General features: G+C 35.2%; 1 protein-coding gene across 1 annotated transcript in view; it reads left to right on the top strand.

The window, feature by feature from the left end:
• The window catches only part of LOC145695191 (INO80 complex subunit C), a 50,614-nt gene that overhangs the window by 14,615 nt on the left and 19,025 nt on the right, over nucleotides 1-16,974 (top strand). Inside the window, exon 3 of the mRNA XM_081772162.1 lies at nucleotides 8,096-8,195. Coding sequence (XP_081628288.1) covers nucleotides 8,096-8,195 — 100 coding nt within the window. The remainder of the gene's footprint in view (nucleotides 1-8,095; nucleotides 8,196-16,974) is intronic.

Raw genomic sequence — 16,974 nt, 5'->3', positions numbered from 1 at the left:
CTCGTATATATTTTGTAAAAACTACACAATTCTGATCTCTTGATTAGCAGGAGCGAGCAGTAGTGTACGTCAAGGAAATGTTTTATTTATTGATTGATTGATTTGTATATTGGCTGATAATGTGTATGAAGTGGAGTACATGTTATAAAATAAAAATAGTACTCACCTAATTGTATTCCTAGCAAAACAAGAGCTTTTCGATATTTCGAATACATAAAAGCGAGTTTTTATTTATTTATATATTTTTCGAAGATTATAAAGGACACTTACGTATCCGAAATACCAGAAAGCTTTTCAGCTTCTGGGAATACAATTAGGAAAGTACTGTTTCTATCTTGATCGATTTGTATTTACTTCCTTCGTCAGCAGTACTAAAGTGGGTCCTGAACCACTGTAGCGCGTTCGATAATCTCCCACCAGTAGTCAAATCCTGAACCTCGTATATCAAAAGGAACCTGCACAAGACCCTGGACTAGTGGTGAGAGCTAAAAATATTTTCAGCCTTTCCCAACCTTTTCTATACTGCGGCCTCCTTTGGAGTTTACAAATACATGTAAAGGACCCCTTGAGTCCTATTCTATTTCAAATCAACCAATAATGAAAAATTCATGATCTCAGATTTTGGTATTTTTTTTTGTATATTGAGAGACATGTTTGAGAATAGTTATTTCCCAAAATAAAACTTTTCCAGCCCTTATAGTTAATTAGTAATTAATTACGCAAGTAGCTTCAAGGTCACGACTCACATGGCTGTTTTTGCATTTTATTGTTTATTTCAATAACCATAAGTGCTATGAAGCTATTAAAAAATTACATCCGCACGTTATTTTGCCTGTAGATTTCAAATCTGCAATCAAAACTAATGAATATTGCATAGATGTAGGGTTATAGCCGCATTTAGGTCCCAAGTTCAGGCCCCGGAATGAGCAAGTGGTGAAAGTTGTACATGTGTGAAATTTTAGCACAAGGTGAAGAAATATCTATATTTTGTGTGAACCAAATTTGGTTTTGGGTATTTGAACCTAAGGGCCAAAATAAAACTTCTAGTATGTAGTAAAATTTTCAGTAGTAATGAATCTGCAAGGGATTAATCCATTCTTCAAATGGCCATTTCAGGTTAATGAACCACGGAAATCACCCAGAAGAGCCTTGGAAGGTGATCGCGTAATCAGTGACCATTTGAAATATGACAGTGTGGCTGTACATGAATTCTTAGCAGTGTTCTTGGCAAACTTAAAAACGGAGCTACCATTTCTTAAACATGTCATGTATTTCAGTGATGGCTCTGGGGCTGAATATAAAAATTGTAAAAATTTCAAGAACATTCGTATGCACAAATCAGATTTTGGTCTTACATGTTAGTGGCATTTCTTTGCCACTTCACATGGTAAAAATGTTTGCGATGGCATAGGTGGAACGACAAAGCGATTAGTTACTCGTGCGAGTTTACAGAGTACAACTGCAAACTAAATATTAAATGTACAGCAATTTCATAAAGGGGCTTCATATATATTTGTATCAAATGAAGATGTTCCGCAGCATCGCACGACTCAAGAAAATAGGTTTATCCCTGTGAAAACAATACCTGGAACAAGGAATAACCATGCTTTCATTCCTGATAGTGAAATAAGTTTAAAAACTCGACTAATTTCCTCTACATCAATGGGAAAGCTACATAGAGTTTGAGTAGATACAAAAGCACAAACACAAGACATCAGAAGTAAAAGTCTTGGATCCAGGAAAATTTATAGCGTGTGTCTATCACTGCAAATGGTGGATTGGGATGGTACTGGAATATTCTGAGGGATATCAGGACTACAACACAAAGTTCTTACACCCTGCAGGGCCCGAATCTACTTTTTACTGGTCTCGAACCGACGATATCGTATGGATGCCAGCTGGTCACATTCTTATTGATGCAATAGATCACATTTCTATCACGGCTAGTGGAAGACCACATAGTGTGTCACATGAGACTGTTAATAAAATTAACGATTTATTCAAGAATTTCAGTAAACATTGATACATTGCACAATACTGATTTTAGTAGATAAGGCAACTGTTATTTTTTGCTATAATTGCAGGCAGGAGTACCCAAAGAAAATTTTCTAGGGAAGACCATTCCATGGTTGCTATATTGCGTCTGGTATTTAATATATGTGGTTTGCAATATTACATACACATTTTCGTGAGCCAGGGGGGACCCTGCCCCCCTTCGGGTGCCCATGATTGTAGGCTACTCTGTGGAATAGTTGTAATAAGTATCAAATAGCCTATATCATTATTTCAGAAACTCGTTAAGAGGCAAAAGATACATTCAGATTTTTGGGGCCTTAGGGTCAAATACCCAAAACCAAATTTGGTTCACACAAAATACAGGTATTTCTTCACCTTGTGCTAAAATTTCACACATGTACAACTTTCACCACTTGCTCATTCTGGGGCCTGAACTTGGGACTTAAATGCTGCTATAACTCTACCCTATACAATATTCATTAGTTTTGATTGCAGATTTGAAATCTACAGGCAAAATTACATGGGGATGAAAACATTTAGTTTCGTAGCTCTTATGGTTATTGAAATAAACAATAAAATGCTAAAACAGCTGTGTTTGAGTCGTGACCTTGAAGCTAATTGCGTAATTAATTACTATAATCCGCGTCACCCGAATTGGTGTGTGGCATCAGCCAAAAAGCTTGCAGTGCGTTGTTACTAAACCTTCAGGGAGGAATCTAATCATTCATAATTGTCTACAAACACGAACGAAATCACTTATGAATGATTAGATTCCTCCGTGAGGAGTTAGTAACATCGCACTGCGAGCTTATTGGCTGATGCCACACGCCAATTCAAGTGACAAGGACTATAGTTATCTATGAGGGCTGGAAAAGTTTTATTTTGGGAAATAACTATTCTCAAATATGTCTTTCAATGTACAAAAAATTATCAAACTCTGAGACCATGAAATTTTAAAATGCTTATACTTTGGTCGATTTGAGATAGAATGGCCCCTTTGCAATATATACGGTTAGTGTTTATATTTTTCCCTTTCTCTTTGCAGTGGGAGCCGCGGTGGCTCAGTGGTAGAGCGTTCACCTCTGGTGCTTGGGGTTTTGGGTTCGATCCCAGCCCCCGCCAAGTGACCGTGTGCGTGGGTTTTCTCGGAGTTTTCCCGTTTCCTCTCACTTTCTTCATTCAACCAGTTCATTCATCACTCATCATCACCGTCTCCTTTAGCCTAACTGGCATAAACGTGGGACGTAAAACGCTAAGATTTCATTTTATTTTTTCTCTTCGCAGTGGTATAATCATGTTGCCAGTAGTATAATGTCTATTCCGTAATCGGGTGGTCCTGGGTTACAAACTTCGGGCCGGACATCTTGACTAAGATGTTGCAAATATATAGCGTGAGGCAGCTAAAAGTATCACCTAAAATAGCGAAGAAACACTAGCAATGTAAGGTTTGGGAGAAACAATAATAGCAGTAGGGGCTCGTAAAATGGAGGTCTGGATGGTTCGAAAGAGAGCGACAAATGGGGCATCTGGAGCAAAGTTATATTTTGTTAAATGGAACGATATACATTAACATGCATAATATAAAAGAGCACACGCAGAGAAACAACGCCGTTGGTCCCATGTGTGTACTGCACATAGGAATGAAGATATGGCCATGTGAATAGGTGTAAATAAAATAACAAGTGGCCTACTTGACCGTCAGTACCACGTCATGTAAGACGTCTCAGGTGCCTGACAGAACTGTCTTGATGCAGAGCAAGTTTTGATTGCAGAGCCACATGATCGTGTTAGTTTGCAGGCAGTGGTTCTGGTAAGAGCGAAGAGTATGGTGTTTACGAACATAGGAAAAGCGGACATGATCCTGCTTTATGAGAAATGCTGAAAGAATGCCTCAGAAGCTTACCGTGTGTACGCAGAGAGATATCCCGGTCATTCCCCAGATTTGACACCGCTAGACTTTTTCCTGTGGGGAACGCTGAAGGACATTGTCTACCGGGATGTGTCAACAACACCAGAGGATATGCAACACCGCATTACTGCCGCCTGTAGGGACATTCCATCTGCGATGCTACATTCTGTGCAACAATCTTTGCGTGGGCGCCTCGATGCCTGTATCGCAGGTGACGGCCATTATTTTGAACGTACACTTCGACAGATTTTCGTTTATTACACAGTGGTTCTGCCACATACTGTAATGGCCATTGTAATAATGCTGTAACACTGTCACATAAATGGTGTTGACGATGTTTCCTTTATTTTTTCTTCCCTGTTATCACGCCCTTTCTTCATCTTGTCCGATTTGTTCTGACAGCTCATACATACATGACGTGGTACTGACGGTCAAGTACGCCACTTGTTTTGTTTACACCTATTTACATGGCCATATCTTCGTTCCTATGTGCAGCACACACATGGGACCAACGGCGTTGTGTTTCTCTGCGTGTGCTCTTTTATATTAGGCATGTTAATATTTATCGTACCATTTAACAAAATTTAACTTTCCTCCAGATGCCCCATTTGTCGCTCTCTTTCGAACCACCCCATACCTCCATTTCACGAGCCCCTACTGCTATTATTGTTTCTCCCAAACCTTCGATTCTTCTTTTGATGGTATTGTTAGATAATAAAGTTGAAGATAACTCGTTTAATAATTTTTCCTCAAACATTAGGCGTGTCATCGCTTTGGCATCTGGAAGAACCAACTCTTCACCAATTGTGTGATATAGTCCTTTTCTCGCAGTTAATAAAGCTACTTCATAAGAAGCCAACACTGCCTTTTCGTTATTTTGTCCAGAGGAAATGTCCTTAAGTATCATTTTCGAAGCACCAAGTCCTGTCAGCTTATTTCTAAAATACACAACCGGTTTTTTAAACAGCTCAGAATGTTTACTTTCGACATGTCTTTCGCCACAAACAACACACTGCGGTTTTTGAACACCGTTTGCCCCAACTATAGTAAATCCCATCTCTAAATATTTATCACAATATTTGCGTAATTTCTTTTGAATTCGCGCAGTTTCCTTGTTTCCTTCTATAGTGTCGCTAGTTTCGCTTCTTCCGCAAATCTGATTTTAGCTACCGATCTATTATGTGGAATTCACACACACATACGCATAAACTCCCGATAAACACGATGCTTTAGCATCAGGAGTACACTACTGTTCACTAACGTCTACTATCAAGTGTAGTTGTATTCTGGAATATGACCCTTGAAGACCTGCATTAGGAACTAGATAAAGAAATAGTCAGGTTCAGGCCTCTCTGCCCAGATGCTAAGGAACCACAGGATAAGTTCAATGCACCTAATTTGTTAAAAATATTGGCGGGGTTGTACAAGCCGCATCTCACTCGCCAGATTTTCTTTCACCACCTACCTCATGCAGCAATTCAGTAAAAGCATTTGTAAATAATCTGGAGGAAACAGCACTTTTCGTACTTGTAACAACAAAAGCTATGGAAAGGATTCAGGGGGAAGGGGGGGAAATGTATGTATCACAGAAAATAGCTTAGGTCAAGCGTGTTTAACAAATAAAAGAATGTCGAGGAAGGAATGAGAAATTCCCTTTTTCCTTTTCGAGTCACCTATATGTCAAAGAAGATTTTCGTTTGAAGATATTTTACAAACACGTACATCAGTCTCTATACGCTATTTGGCTGTCAAAAAAAAAAAAAAAAAAAAAAAGTATAGGCAATTTCTTCTAGAATCAATCACAGGAATCCATTTTTTATCTGCACAGACTCTATCGTGACAACTTCCAGCAAATTAATAAAGCATTTTCTGCTTAATAGTTGAGTTTCTTTCATTCTACAGAAATAATTAATATGGAAATTTCTAATAAAAAGTCCTATGAAAATTCTGTTACCAACTTGAGTATGCCAATATTTAGAAAGTTTGCCGAAATATAGTCATGCATATTTAATAGTAAATGAAATTATAATTAACAATAAGTGTCCATTAGATAATCTTATTTTTTTGACTTTCTCTCATATGTACTCTCGTTTCAGTATTGTCCAAAAGTTATCTATAAAAGTATTTCCGGTACATTAACTGGGATGTTATCTTGTATACTGTTTGATAGTTCTGAATGCTAGTGTTGAATGTCAATGTTGGTAAAGTATAAATTTCCAGATCAGTCCAGAAGACGTATCGTCCAGAACAATAGCTGGCCGTGATAAGAGGAATCCATTGCCAACCTAGTTGTTCGAATAATGTCTGTTAATAGTATAGGTAGATATGTAATGAAAAGTTCATTTACACGTTTTGGACTGATGGCTAATTATGTACCGACTGTAAGCTTTAAGTTCTTTTTACTTACATATTTCAAGTTACACGGTGCTGCTGGCACGCCACGTGTATAAGAACCATTTGGGAAAGTAAGGTAGTTTTCATCGTTCAGTATGAAATCACAACCAGCGATTTTTTTGATCAGGCGCTCTGATCATTTCACTCTTATTAATGTTATTGGCTTGATTATACGATGAAATCGCTTTCTTCTTACGATACTGAATGGTTGTTTTAATGGTTAGCATCGTATCCATAGAGTTTCAGACACATCAATTTTTTTTTTTTTTTTTTATTGCCGTACTGATACATACTGTCTCACTGTTTTCCATCAGTGACTTCGATTGGTTAAGTGTTTTCTTGATGTTAATACAGCCTTCGTGTTTGAGCCATGTTGTATGCTTTCTCAGAACTTTCTCATTCTGATAACGTTGGAAAATATTGTAAATGATGCATTTTAAAACTCTTTCGCTGCAAAATATTTGTGCAGTGAAATATTTGTCCCAGTCGATGTGCTCTGCATAGGACTTGTACATCAAGATCATAATCGGTAGCTCTTGCAAACCATTTTATTCTGAACTACACTGTAAATCTACGTTGACAGTACCAACTGTGAAACAACCTATATACATATATTCTTTCCTCTTGGACGAGCAGCCTTTTCCAAAAAGTACAGCTGCTCTGTTTTTCAGCCATTTTTTTTTCAGTCCATTTTCGTTCGTTTGAAGGGCATTTATTTTGGCGCTGACCTTTTATAAAAGTTGTATTTTGTCTTTGTTTTATTTTTCTAATTAGTTTTATACTCGTATTTTTCCCATCAAAACTGCTGTTATTTATATTTTTTCCTTTAGTCTTATTAGTGTTTTCATTATATATATAAAATGTATATTAATGCTATTTATGTATAAAATATATATATTTTAAAAAAATAATACATTATTGAGATATAGATACAAAGTAAGATTTTCTTTTCATTGTTTAATGCCAATAATGGTTTCTAATAGACTATTTATAAATTTTATTGTTAAGTAACGTTGGAAAACTAAATATTACCTGTCTCATTTCCACACCAACACCAAGTAGTATCTCTCATTAACTTTTATATTGCTGTGCCGGTCATAATTTTGTGTGTATTCTCAATCCAAGCCGTTGTATAATATAAATTTGTTTTCATTCTGGAAAGTTCTATTAGCTTCTGGCAGTATAACAAAGATAGTCAAGGTAACTCACAAAAAAATCCAACCAAGGCTTTCACAGACTTATTGATTGCACTCTTTTTTTGTGTAATTGTCGAGAAGTTTTCTGTAAAAACCGAAACCACAAGGAAACAGTCTAGTGTTACGAGAAATATATATGGGTGAAAAGTGTCCCCATCTTAGTGTTTCGTGCGATGCAAATGACTTTGACGTTTCCAAGGTTAAGAAACAATAATTTCCTGCAATTTGAGCTTAATGTAACTTTCATTACAGGATCATATTCTAATCCTGAAAGGTGAGGTCATAGATAAAACACAAAAAATAGTCAATAAGGACAGATAAGAACATATATTTGTAATTTTTAAATTTAAACCAACAAATTTCAGATGTCTTGAAACATGGTGAGAGAGAGAGAGGAGATTTTGTTCCCGCTAAGGATTTTTTCCCCGTTGCCCTTATGATGTCGTTGCTTACCTCAAGGAATACAATTACAAAGTCGGTGTTAGTGCTTATTGTCGATATTATTTAGAACCAAAATTGATATTCTTGTAAAATTCACTGGCATAATTGAAAGTTATTTTCATATTTTGTTTTCTTGTAGCACACTAGTAGGACTAGCAATAAAAAGAGAGCATGGAAATCCTTGAAGCAAATTCTTTCTCAAGAAAAATCGTTACCATGGAGCGAAGACTTCGTTCATTGTAAGTAGTGCTTCACTTTATATTTTTCTATGCTTGTTAAAATATAGCGTCTCTTTTCAACACCAAAATTATATGGAATATGCGGGTAGGGCTTGAGAAAGTACCAGCTCGCCGTGCTGACTACAAATACGAGTCTGGTACCTAGATTTTTTAAACGTAAAACCTAATTATAAGAAATCCGTTAAAAACTTCAAAGTTTCAAATTTATCTTCAACCTTAGCATGAATGTCCCATGATTAGAGGAATTCGATGCATTCAGAAAAATGGACAGTTGGTATGTCAGTGCTCAAACTATAAGACATGGATATAAAACACACACTGTTGATTTGTAAAACTTCACTCGTATTACCTTCAATAGCTGATATTTTTGAGGGATAGCCTTATAATATTATTATAACTATATAATATATAACTGTAATTTAAGCCTAAAACATGTAGGCCTACATATCAAATTTGATTTTTTTTTCTGTGGCACCTGGTTTTCAGAACTGGCGCCTTGGTCAGAAGAAAATATTTCGAGTCCTGCATATTGAACGTGGATCTATATCTTTATATGTTGGATTCCAACTACATGAGTGCCAATTAGATTGGGATTGACTTAGAGTTTAGTGTCCCACTCAGCACTGAGGCTTATCGTGGGGTCCGAACCACATGAGCTTCCTTAATCGAACCCCCGAGCCTCCCGCACCGAAGGCTCATACGCTAACCGTACAGCCACCGGAGAATTCTGCCCCACTGGAGTTTCTCAGACAGTTTAGCCATGAAGGAACCCTAGTTAATTCATTATTTCAGTTTGGTCCTAGACTTTGCAAATTTTGTTATAATGAACTGTCATGTCAAGAAGAGAATTAACTCGTTAACTCGTATTAAATGTTCAAAACAATTTTCAGTCGTACGAATTTCAGAAAACCTAGTTTTATAAGGAGGATGAAGATATAATAGTGTAGGTTTAAGAAGAAAATGGAAATCTGACTTCAGAAAAAAATGTCAGTGTTGCCAGGTCAAAAAGTCAGTTTGCTTAAGTTCAATGCAGAAGAAACTAAACATAATAAAATATCATTGCTGATTGTTGTAAACTTATATAATATTAAACCTTTTGTATGACACTTTTAAGTTTTACGTCCAAGCTTATACCCTGTAGGTCAAAGGTGACGGATAACTAATGAAAGTAATTAACTATGGAAGAATTGTTGGAGTGATAATGTGGGAGGAAACAAGAGAACCCTGACAACACCCATCGAGATGATTATGTCCATCAGACAAACTCACATGGTCTGGGATCGAGTCAGGGACTCCTCGCACTAGAGGTTAACGCTCTACCACTGAGCTACAATCACTTCCATATCCAAATTCAGTGTTGAGTTTTGATTTAATAAAATAATAAAATGATTCGTAAGAACTTTGTTTCTATCTGTAAATTTGAACTGTACAGAATTTTAGTTATGCTGAACGTATGTATACTTTCAAATGAATAGCTCAATGGATCATATACTTTTTAAAATCAAAGCCCCTGGCATTTTGTTCTACTTTTGCTAGCCACCTTGTATAAAGTTTAAATTTGAATCTAAGACTTGTTTTCAGATACTATATACGTGTATAAGGTAGTTTCTCAACTTCTTATTTTTTAAACCCTAAGCTACTCTTTCTTTTTGTATTATTTTAATGTGGTACCTTCTCCTTGAAAGTTACAAACTCTGTCATGCTGTCATTAGTCTAATTCCGTATGTGCCTTTGATGCACTTAATCTTTAATACGTCTTCGACGTGAGGGATCCAGGTTCGATTTGTCGTGGAACTCATGTAGTTCGGATTCTATATTAAACTGTAGATCCATGTCTCATATACTCTTGGTGCTGAAAATGGAGCTTAAACTCTAAAACAATAACTACAATTGAAATATATTGTACAAAATTATCTTCAGGATAAGTATAAAATAGATCTCATTCTCTGTAAGCCTATGCAAATTTTCCAAAGTCCTGAGTAGATGCATATTTCAAACAAGCAATGCTTAATTTATATACGTATATTTGTGGAGTACCTAATAATCCATAAAATGCGCTTGTATAATTGTTAATGCTTTTTCTGTTGTGTATTTGCATGTATTTATTTCAAAAGACATAAATAAAACTTCAGCCTCGTATGTTTCACGTAATTATCTTTGAACTAGTCGCCTAAATTGGAATCAGGGTTCAAAACAAATCACAATTTTTTAAAAGAAAACTCTATTTATTTGATAATTTATTTAAATCTATTATTTTTATTTAAATCACTTGTATTTAATTTTTTTAAAAATGAAATACAATTTATAAATATTTATTTTAGTAAGTGAAGTTAGAATGAAAATAAAATCGAGAGTTTCTTGATATTTATGTTACATTTTGTCCAAGCTGTTTCTCACACTTATAGGAGTGAATTATTATTCTCCCAACATATAAGAGTGGACGGCCACAATGATCCACAAAGTTCACTTCACAATAATTGGACGAAAGAAGGATAATTATGATAATCGTAGTACGTATTTGTTTCTAAGTTTCATAGTCAATAAGAAACCAAAGTAAAATATGCACGTGTAGAATATACTACAATATTTCAAACTGCAAACATTTTGCATTGCGTTGCACAGCCAATATTATCCGTTTTGATTTTTTTTTTTTTTTTTAATTGAACACAACTTTTCTTTTCTCCTTTCATCGTAACTCTCATAATGAATATCAGTATCTTTTCCTTTAAAGTTGTAAAAGTATTCAAAACTTGGGTATCAGCACTCAGTATGACAACAATAATATCTTTCAGTAGTAAGAAGTTTCTAATCAAGAATACATTTTTCTTTTCGAATGTATTTTTCGTTTTTCTTCCTATTTACAGTATTAACAACCAGCTGAAATGCTCGTTCTTATCACGGGAAGAAAAAGTTTATGGGAAATGTATGAAAGGTATATTTCTACCATGTTTTCCGCTCTTTTAGGATGCATATTTAAATCGAAATGAAAAGACAGAAACCCAATTCGACCCAAGTGTTATCTATCTTCAGAAAATCTTTTTCAAACGGTGTGGACATTAGTTTGCGAAACAAAACACACGTCCCTTCTTAGAATACGTATTTGAATGCAAGTGCAGAGCTAATGATAAACATTAAGGTCAACCCAAATTATGTTCAAAAGTTTATTTTAAACGGTTCAATCGTGTCCTTACTTTCGCTGTTTTGTGAATGAAAAATAAGGAATTAAAATATTACAGAAGTGTTTCACCTTTAGAGGCAGAATTTGCGAAAACCTTGGGACACGTCTCAACTTATTTTCTATAAGGATTGTATATACCTAGTTCCATCTGCCTAACTTAAAGGGCCCGTGAGATACATATTTTTGTTATAAATTTTGAACCCTTCCCCTTAGGATATGCATTTTTGTCCAAAGATAAAAACCCAGAGCGAGTCAATTGCTATGTTCAATAATTCATTCCAAAGGGTTTACATGTTTTTCCTGTGATGATGAATCAGACAATATCGATGTTGTTTTATATATTGAAAATAACATAGGGAGAAATTTCTCCCCCCCCCCCTTATAAGCGGAATTTTCTAAAATACTGATACATGTGGCCATTAATTTATATAAGGAGGATATGTGCGAAGTTTTTCGAACATGAGAGGCTGTGGAGATACTCTATTCTTTGGAATACAGTTTATAACCCTTTTCCATCCTCTTTAGGATACACATTTTAATGAAAATGACACGATTAAAAAAAAAAATGGATCTGAGGGCTATGTTCAAAAATTCATTTCAAACGGTTTAGCTGTTTATTTGTGATGAAACAAACATCGTAGACTGGATATAGAGGAAAACTATAGAAATTTCTCCTCTCCACCTTAAAAGCGGAAGTTTCGGAAACACTGATAGAGTATTCAGTTATTTCTAAGGAGGAATTTATATACCAAGTTTTATTTTCCTAATTTGCGCATTCTCTTAGACACTAATTTTACTCTAAATGTTGATCCTCCTCCTCCCCCGTTAGGATACGTATTTTAATCAAAGTAACAACATAAAATCCTAGTTTGAGGTAGGTACTAATTATGTTCAAAAATTCATTTCAAACAAATCAGCTTATTATATACATATATAAACTAAACGTTTCAATTGCTGTAAAAAGGCTATGGTATGTATTATCACGATATAGGAAGCTATTAAATCAGTACATTGTCAAAAATGTTGGCCGGTGATTGCAATCTATGATAGAAAAACCATATACATTGTTTAAACTTGCATTATTAAGATCCTTCCATCATACGGATTGAGATGCTAGTTTTATGCTTACATTTTATTCGTGTCGTAGAATAGTCTGAAATGTACCATTTCATTTCTGTTTTAAACAGAGTAAATTTGATTTAAATCATAGATTTTTTAAAAAAATTAGATTTAAATCACAATCCTAATTAGATCGCAAAAATTCTTAGCGTTTTGTAAATCAGCGTATGTTAACTATACTACAATAATTACACACAGTTTTAAACAGTTAAATAAAATATTGTACTCTTAAACAACACAACATTCATTCAGTCACTTAGTAACATGTCCATGTCCGTCTGCCAACACCAACGTCATACATTGTTCCCTAGGGGAGTTTTGATGCCGCGCCTGAAGAACTGCTGTGGTTTTGAGATGAAGACACCAGTGATCCAAGTTTCGACAACAGCTTCAGCTGGAAATACTTCTCCCTAAATGTAATTAGAAAACAAACAAACAAACAAACAAAAAAAAAAGTAGGCACAAGTTCAGTGTGATAGCAAGGGTGCGACACATTTCCTTAGCTGAGTTCCACAATAACTTTTTCAATCTGTTTAGCTGAATGTGAACGTGCATTATCATATGGTACATGTGCACCCAATTTTTGCACCTTAAACATGGAATGTAAATAATGGTTGAGTGGTCACAACTCATAATTTGTACCAATACTCACATTCTTTGACGAACATTGTCGTGAAGAAGCTCACTAAGCGACCTTCTTTAAAGTTTAACGGTCGTAATTCCCTTGTAGTGTTATTAATGACAATAGCTCCATATAGAGCACAAATTGTTTTTGCCGCTCGGTTAAACTGGAAAAGCAGAATGTGGCAGAAGTGTTGAACTCTGTTCACTTTGTACTTGGGTTTGTTACATCTTGTTTCGACTGCAAGCAAAATGAACAAAATGTATGCAGAATTAGAATAGAGTGTATTTTCACCAACACGGAACAACGAACTAAAGCAAGAATAAACGAATAGGAAGAATCCTTAGCACTGCATTGTTGTCAATCCATCATTCCGAACTTATTTACCGATCCAATATAATTTTGAACTTGTGTCATCAGGATAAGAGCTTATTTGCATTTCACAAAATAAAGTTCAATGGCATCGGGATAAGTAACTCAGTGGTAGGGTATTCCTTTTAGTGTTAAGGTTCCTGCATGGACCTCTGATATGTAAGTTTGTGGTGGACATGATTGCAACTGGATTCTTTTCACCTTATCATTTGTCACCTGTTTTATCAACATTCGCAAGCATTTAGGAATTTCCTTCAGCTTTTAGGGATTTACTGCAACTCTACCCAGTATTTGTCGAATGTGAAATAATTAACACAAATTGTAGCACCACACTGTCACAAGGATGAATTTCGGGCTGAGAATATATGAATTATCGCGATACTACAACAATATATTGATAACATTGATAGGAGAGAGATATAGAGTATGGTAATAGTAAAGCGAAGAGTAATACTAAATAGTGTATTTAAAACAGGATTTATTGGCCAATTCTATAGCTAAAATATTAGAAAGTGAAGGGCTAAGTAAGTTTGACGTTTTACAGTTGTGTTCTATACACTAATGGAAATGAATGATGATAAAATTATTGATAAAACGGAGGAAACTAAAGTATTTCAATGATACTCAACCACAAAGGTCAATGAAATCGAATTCGCTCAGAGATAAATTCTTTAGCACTGGACTATACTCAACATTATTAACACTGCAGTGATCGAGTGATTTAGTCCGACAATAGTCCTCCATTTAAAATATATTAAATTTTTATATAGTTAACGTTTATTGTGTATGAATTCCATATCAATGGATTATTTAACTACTTTTAAATGAAATAGGTTCTATTAAGGTAACAAAAAATAATAAATTGTAATAACAACAGAATTTATTGAAAGGGTAAAAAATCCGTCTGAAGGACTATTGTCCTCCACACGATCACCCCAGTGTTAAAAAGAAGTTAGTTTGTAAATAAAATATCAAGAGCTTGATACGTTAACAAAAAATTGGTTATTTACAAATATATCCTCCCGTGGGAAAACTAAAGATTCTCTAGACGTATCGGAACAAAAAGCTAGTTCCTTTTTCAGTGGTAAGATAACAAGGATAAATATGGATGAGAGAAATATGATATAGAAAAAGGAGTACATACCACCAAATAAATATAAGTTTGAGATGAATACTAAAGAGCACGAACAGAGCACAGTCAGCGAAAGAAAGAAAGGCCTTAGTTTAAAAGAATCGCGGTGTTTATGTTACGTTACTCCTGCCAGATCCAAAATACATATTTATCTGGTGACATGTATTCCTTTTTCCATACCATATATCTCTCATCTATTTTTATCCTTATTACCTTACCATTGAAGACGGAATTAGCTTGTTTCCATTCGTCTGGAGAATATTTAGTTTTCCCACGTGAGGATGTATTGGTAAATAACCAATTTTTTGTTAATTTGAATCATTCTCTTATGTGCCCACATAATTTTAAAACCTAATGCAGTGAGAAAAAGTTAGCTATTAAATAAAACTGATATGAATTTTCCTGTATATTTATCTAGTGATATTTCCCTTCATCTGTTACGATGTACCTTGAAAAAACTTATGCCAAAAAGTTACATATCTAATAAGTCAATGTTAAATGCACAGCAATTATAACATCTTCATAAGAAAACAAAATATAGTCACAGTCGCGGAAATTCACGTAAATAATTTGTCCGCAACAAGAACACAAAAGTACTGTAAATAAATTAACTAATTAATTAAGAGATGAACAACCATAAGCAGTTGCTGTCCAGTAAGTACTCACAGAGTTATATTTTGTTCCCTTGTTATGATTTTATAAATTTTGTGCGTTTATCGTTGCTCTTGATATAAATTTTCCATCATACATTGTGACAGATTAAGGAAAGAGTAGAGTTTCTTGAAATCACATCACAGAATAAATATACAGACAGAGCTCCTTCGTGGCTAAGCTGTTAGCATACGTGCCTTTGGCGTGGGAGATCCGGGTTCGATTACCGGCACGAGTTCATGTGGTTCGGATTCCACATTAATTAGTAGGTCCCGTCTCATATAGCCTCGCTGCTGAAAGGGACATTAAAATCAACTCAACTCAAATATATAGACATAATCATATCAGTTTTATTACTAAGTTATTAATAATCTGTCTGACATTTTCTTTACTACATTTTAGTGTAGTTTATATCAAAAGCAAATCTTAAGTTTGAGAGAGAAATAAAATATCCATAGTGTTCCTTCGCTTTTTCTCTCCATTTAAAATCCAGAACAAAAAACAAGTTCTTTGGAAGGGATAACATTATACAATCATCTTCCTAACATGAATGTAGCTACCTTTAGGCGAATGTGTAGGATGAGAACATTCATGCTTTGGAATTAAGCGTGTTTGAGTGGCTACCACTGGAAAGTCCTTATACTGTCTGTTATGGGTTTATTATTTACTATCATTGCAAGTGGTATGCTTCGCGTAAAGAGTGTGTCATCGTTAGGAAAAATATGCCAGTCAACACTGTATTTCTTTCTTTTTTTTTTCAGATTAGATTAGATTTATTAATCATTGTGCGGATCATACTACATATACGTTCGTACAAAATGTATAGAGCTTAATATATAAAATAAATACAATACTTTGAACAATTACAATGCTCTTCTTTAATAACTTGTCAGGACGTGGACAAATAACCTCGCTGCTTACGTCCCCATTAAACCTTAACCAATCAATCAATTTAACAACTTGTGAACGTATATATATATATATATATATATATATATATATATATATATATATATATATATACAGAGTGTAACGGGAGGTAATGCAAATACTGCGGTACGTGATTGTACGTAACTAGTACATGAAAAAAAGTTCATATAAACATAAATCGCTAAACGCTTAGTTTTCGAGTAAATTGGGGGGAAACGAATAACAACGAAAAACACCACGTACGTATTCACCGATTCATTACTAGTAGTACCATTAATGAAAGTACATGTTTTGGCGAATGTCCAGTGGTATGTCCTCAAACGCAAGTGGTAATGTCCCCAGAAACTGAAGGAAAATTTGTCCATTCTGGTTATTGTCTTGGACGATTGGGCCAAAGAGTATGTCACTCACCACGTCATACAACACATTAACCGAGAATCTGTGCTGGAAATATATGGACATTTTGCCATGCGGGTTGGAAATGAAATGAAATGAAATCTTTGTTTTACGTCCCACGGTTATGCCGGTTAGGCTAAAGGAGACGGTGATGATGAGTAATGAATGAAATGGTGGAATGAAGAAAGTGGGAGGAAACGGGAGAACCCCGAGAAAACCCACGCACACGGTGTTTGTCTACCACAAAGTTCACTTGGCGGGGTCTGGGATCGAACCAGGGACCCCAAGCACCAGAGGTGAACGCTCTACCACTGAGCCACCGCGGCCCCCCCATGCGGGTTGGCATCACACCAATAATGCCAATTGTGACTATTACAAC

This window comes from Thermobia domestica, chromosome 9 (assembly GCF_964235325.1).
Source record: "Thermobia domestica chromosome 9, izTheDome1.hap1.1, whole genome shotgun sequence".
Taxonomy (NCBI): domain Eukaryota; kingdom Metazoa; phylum Arthropoda; class Insecta; order Zygentoma; family Lepismatidae; genus Thermobia; species Thermobia domestica.
This window is presented reverse-complemented; position numbering and strand designations above follow the sequence as displayed.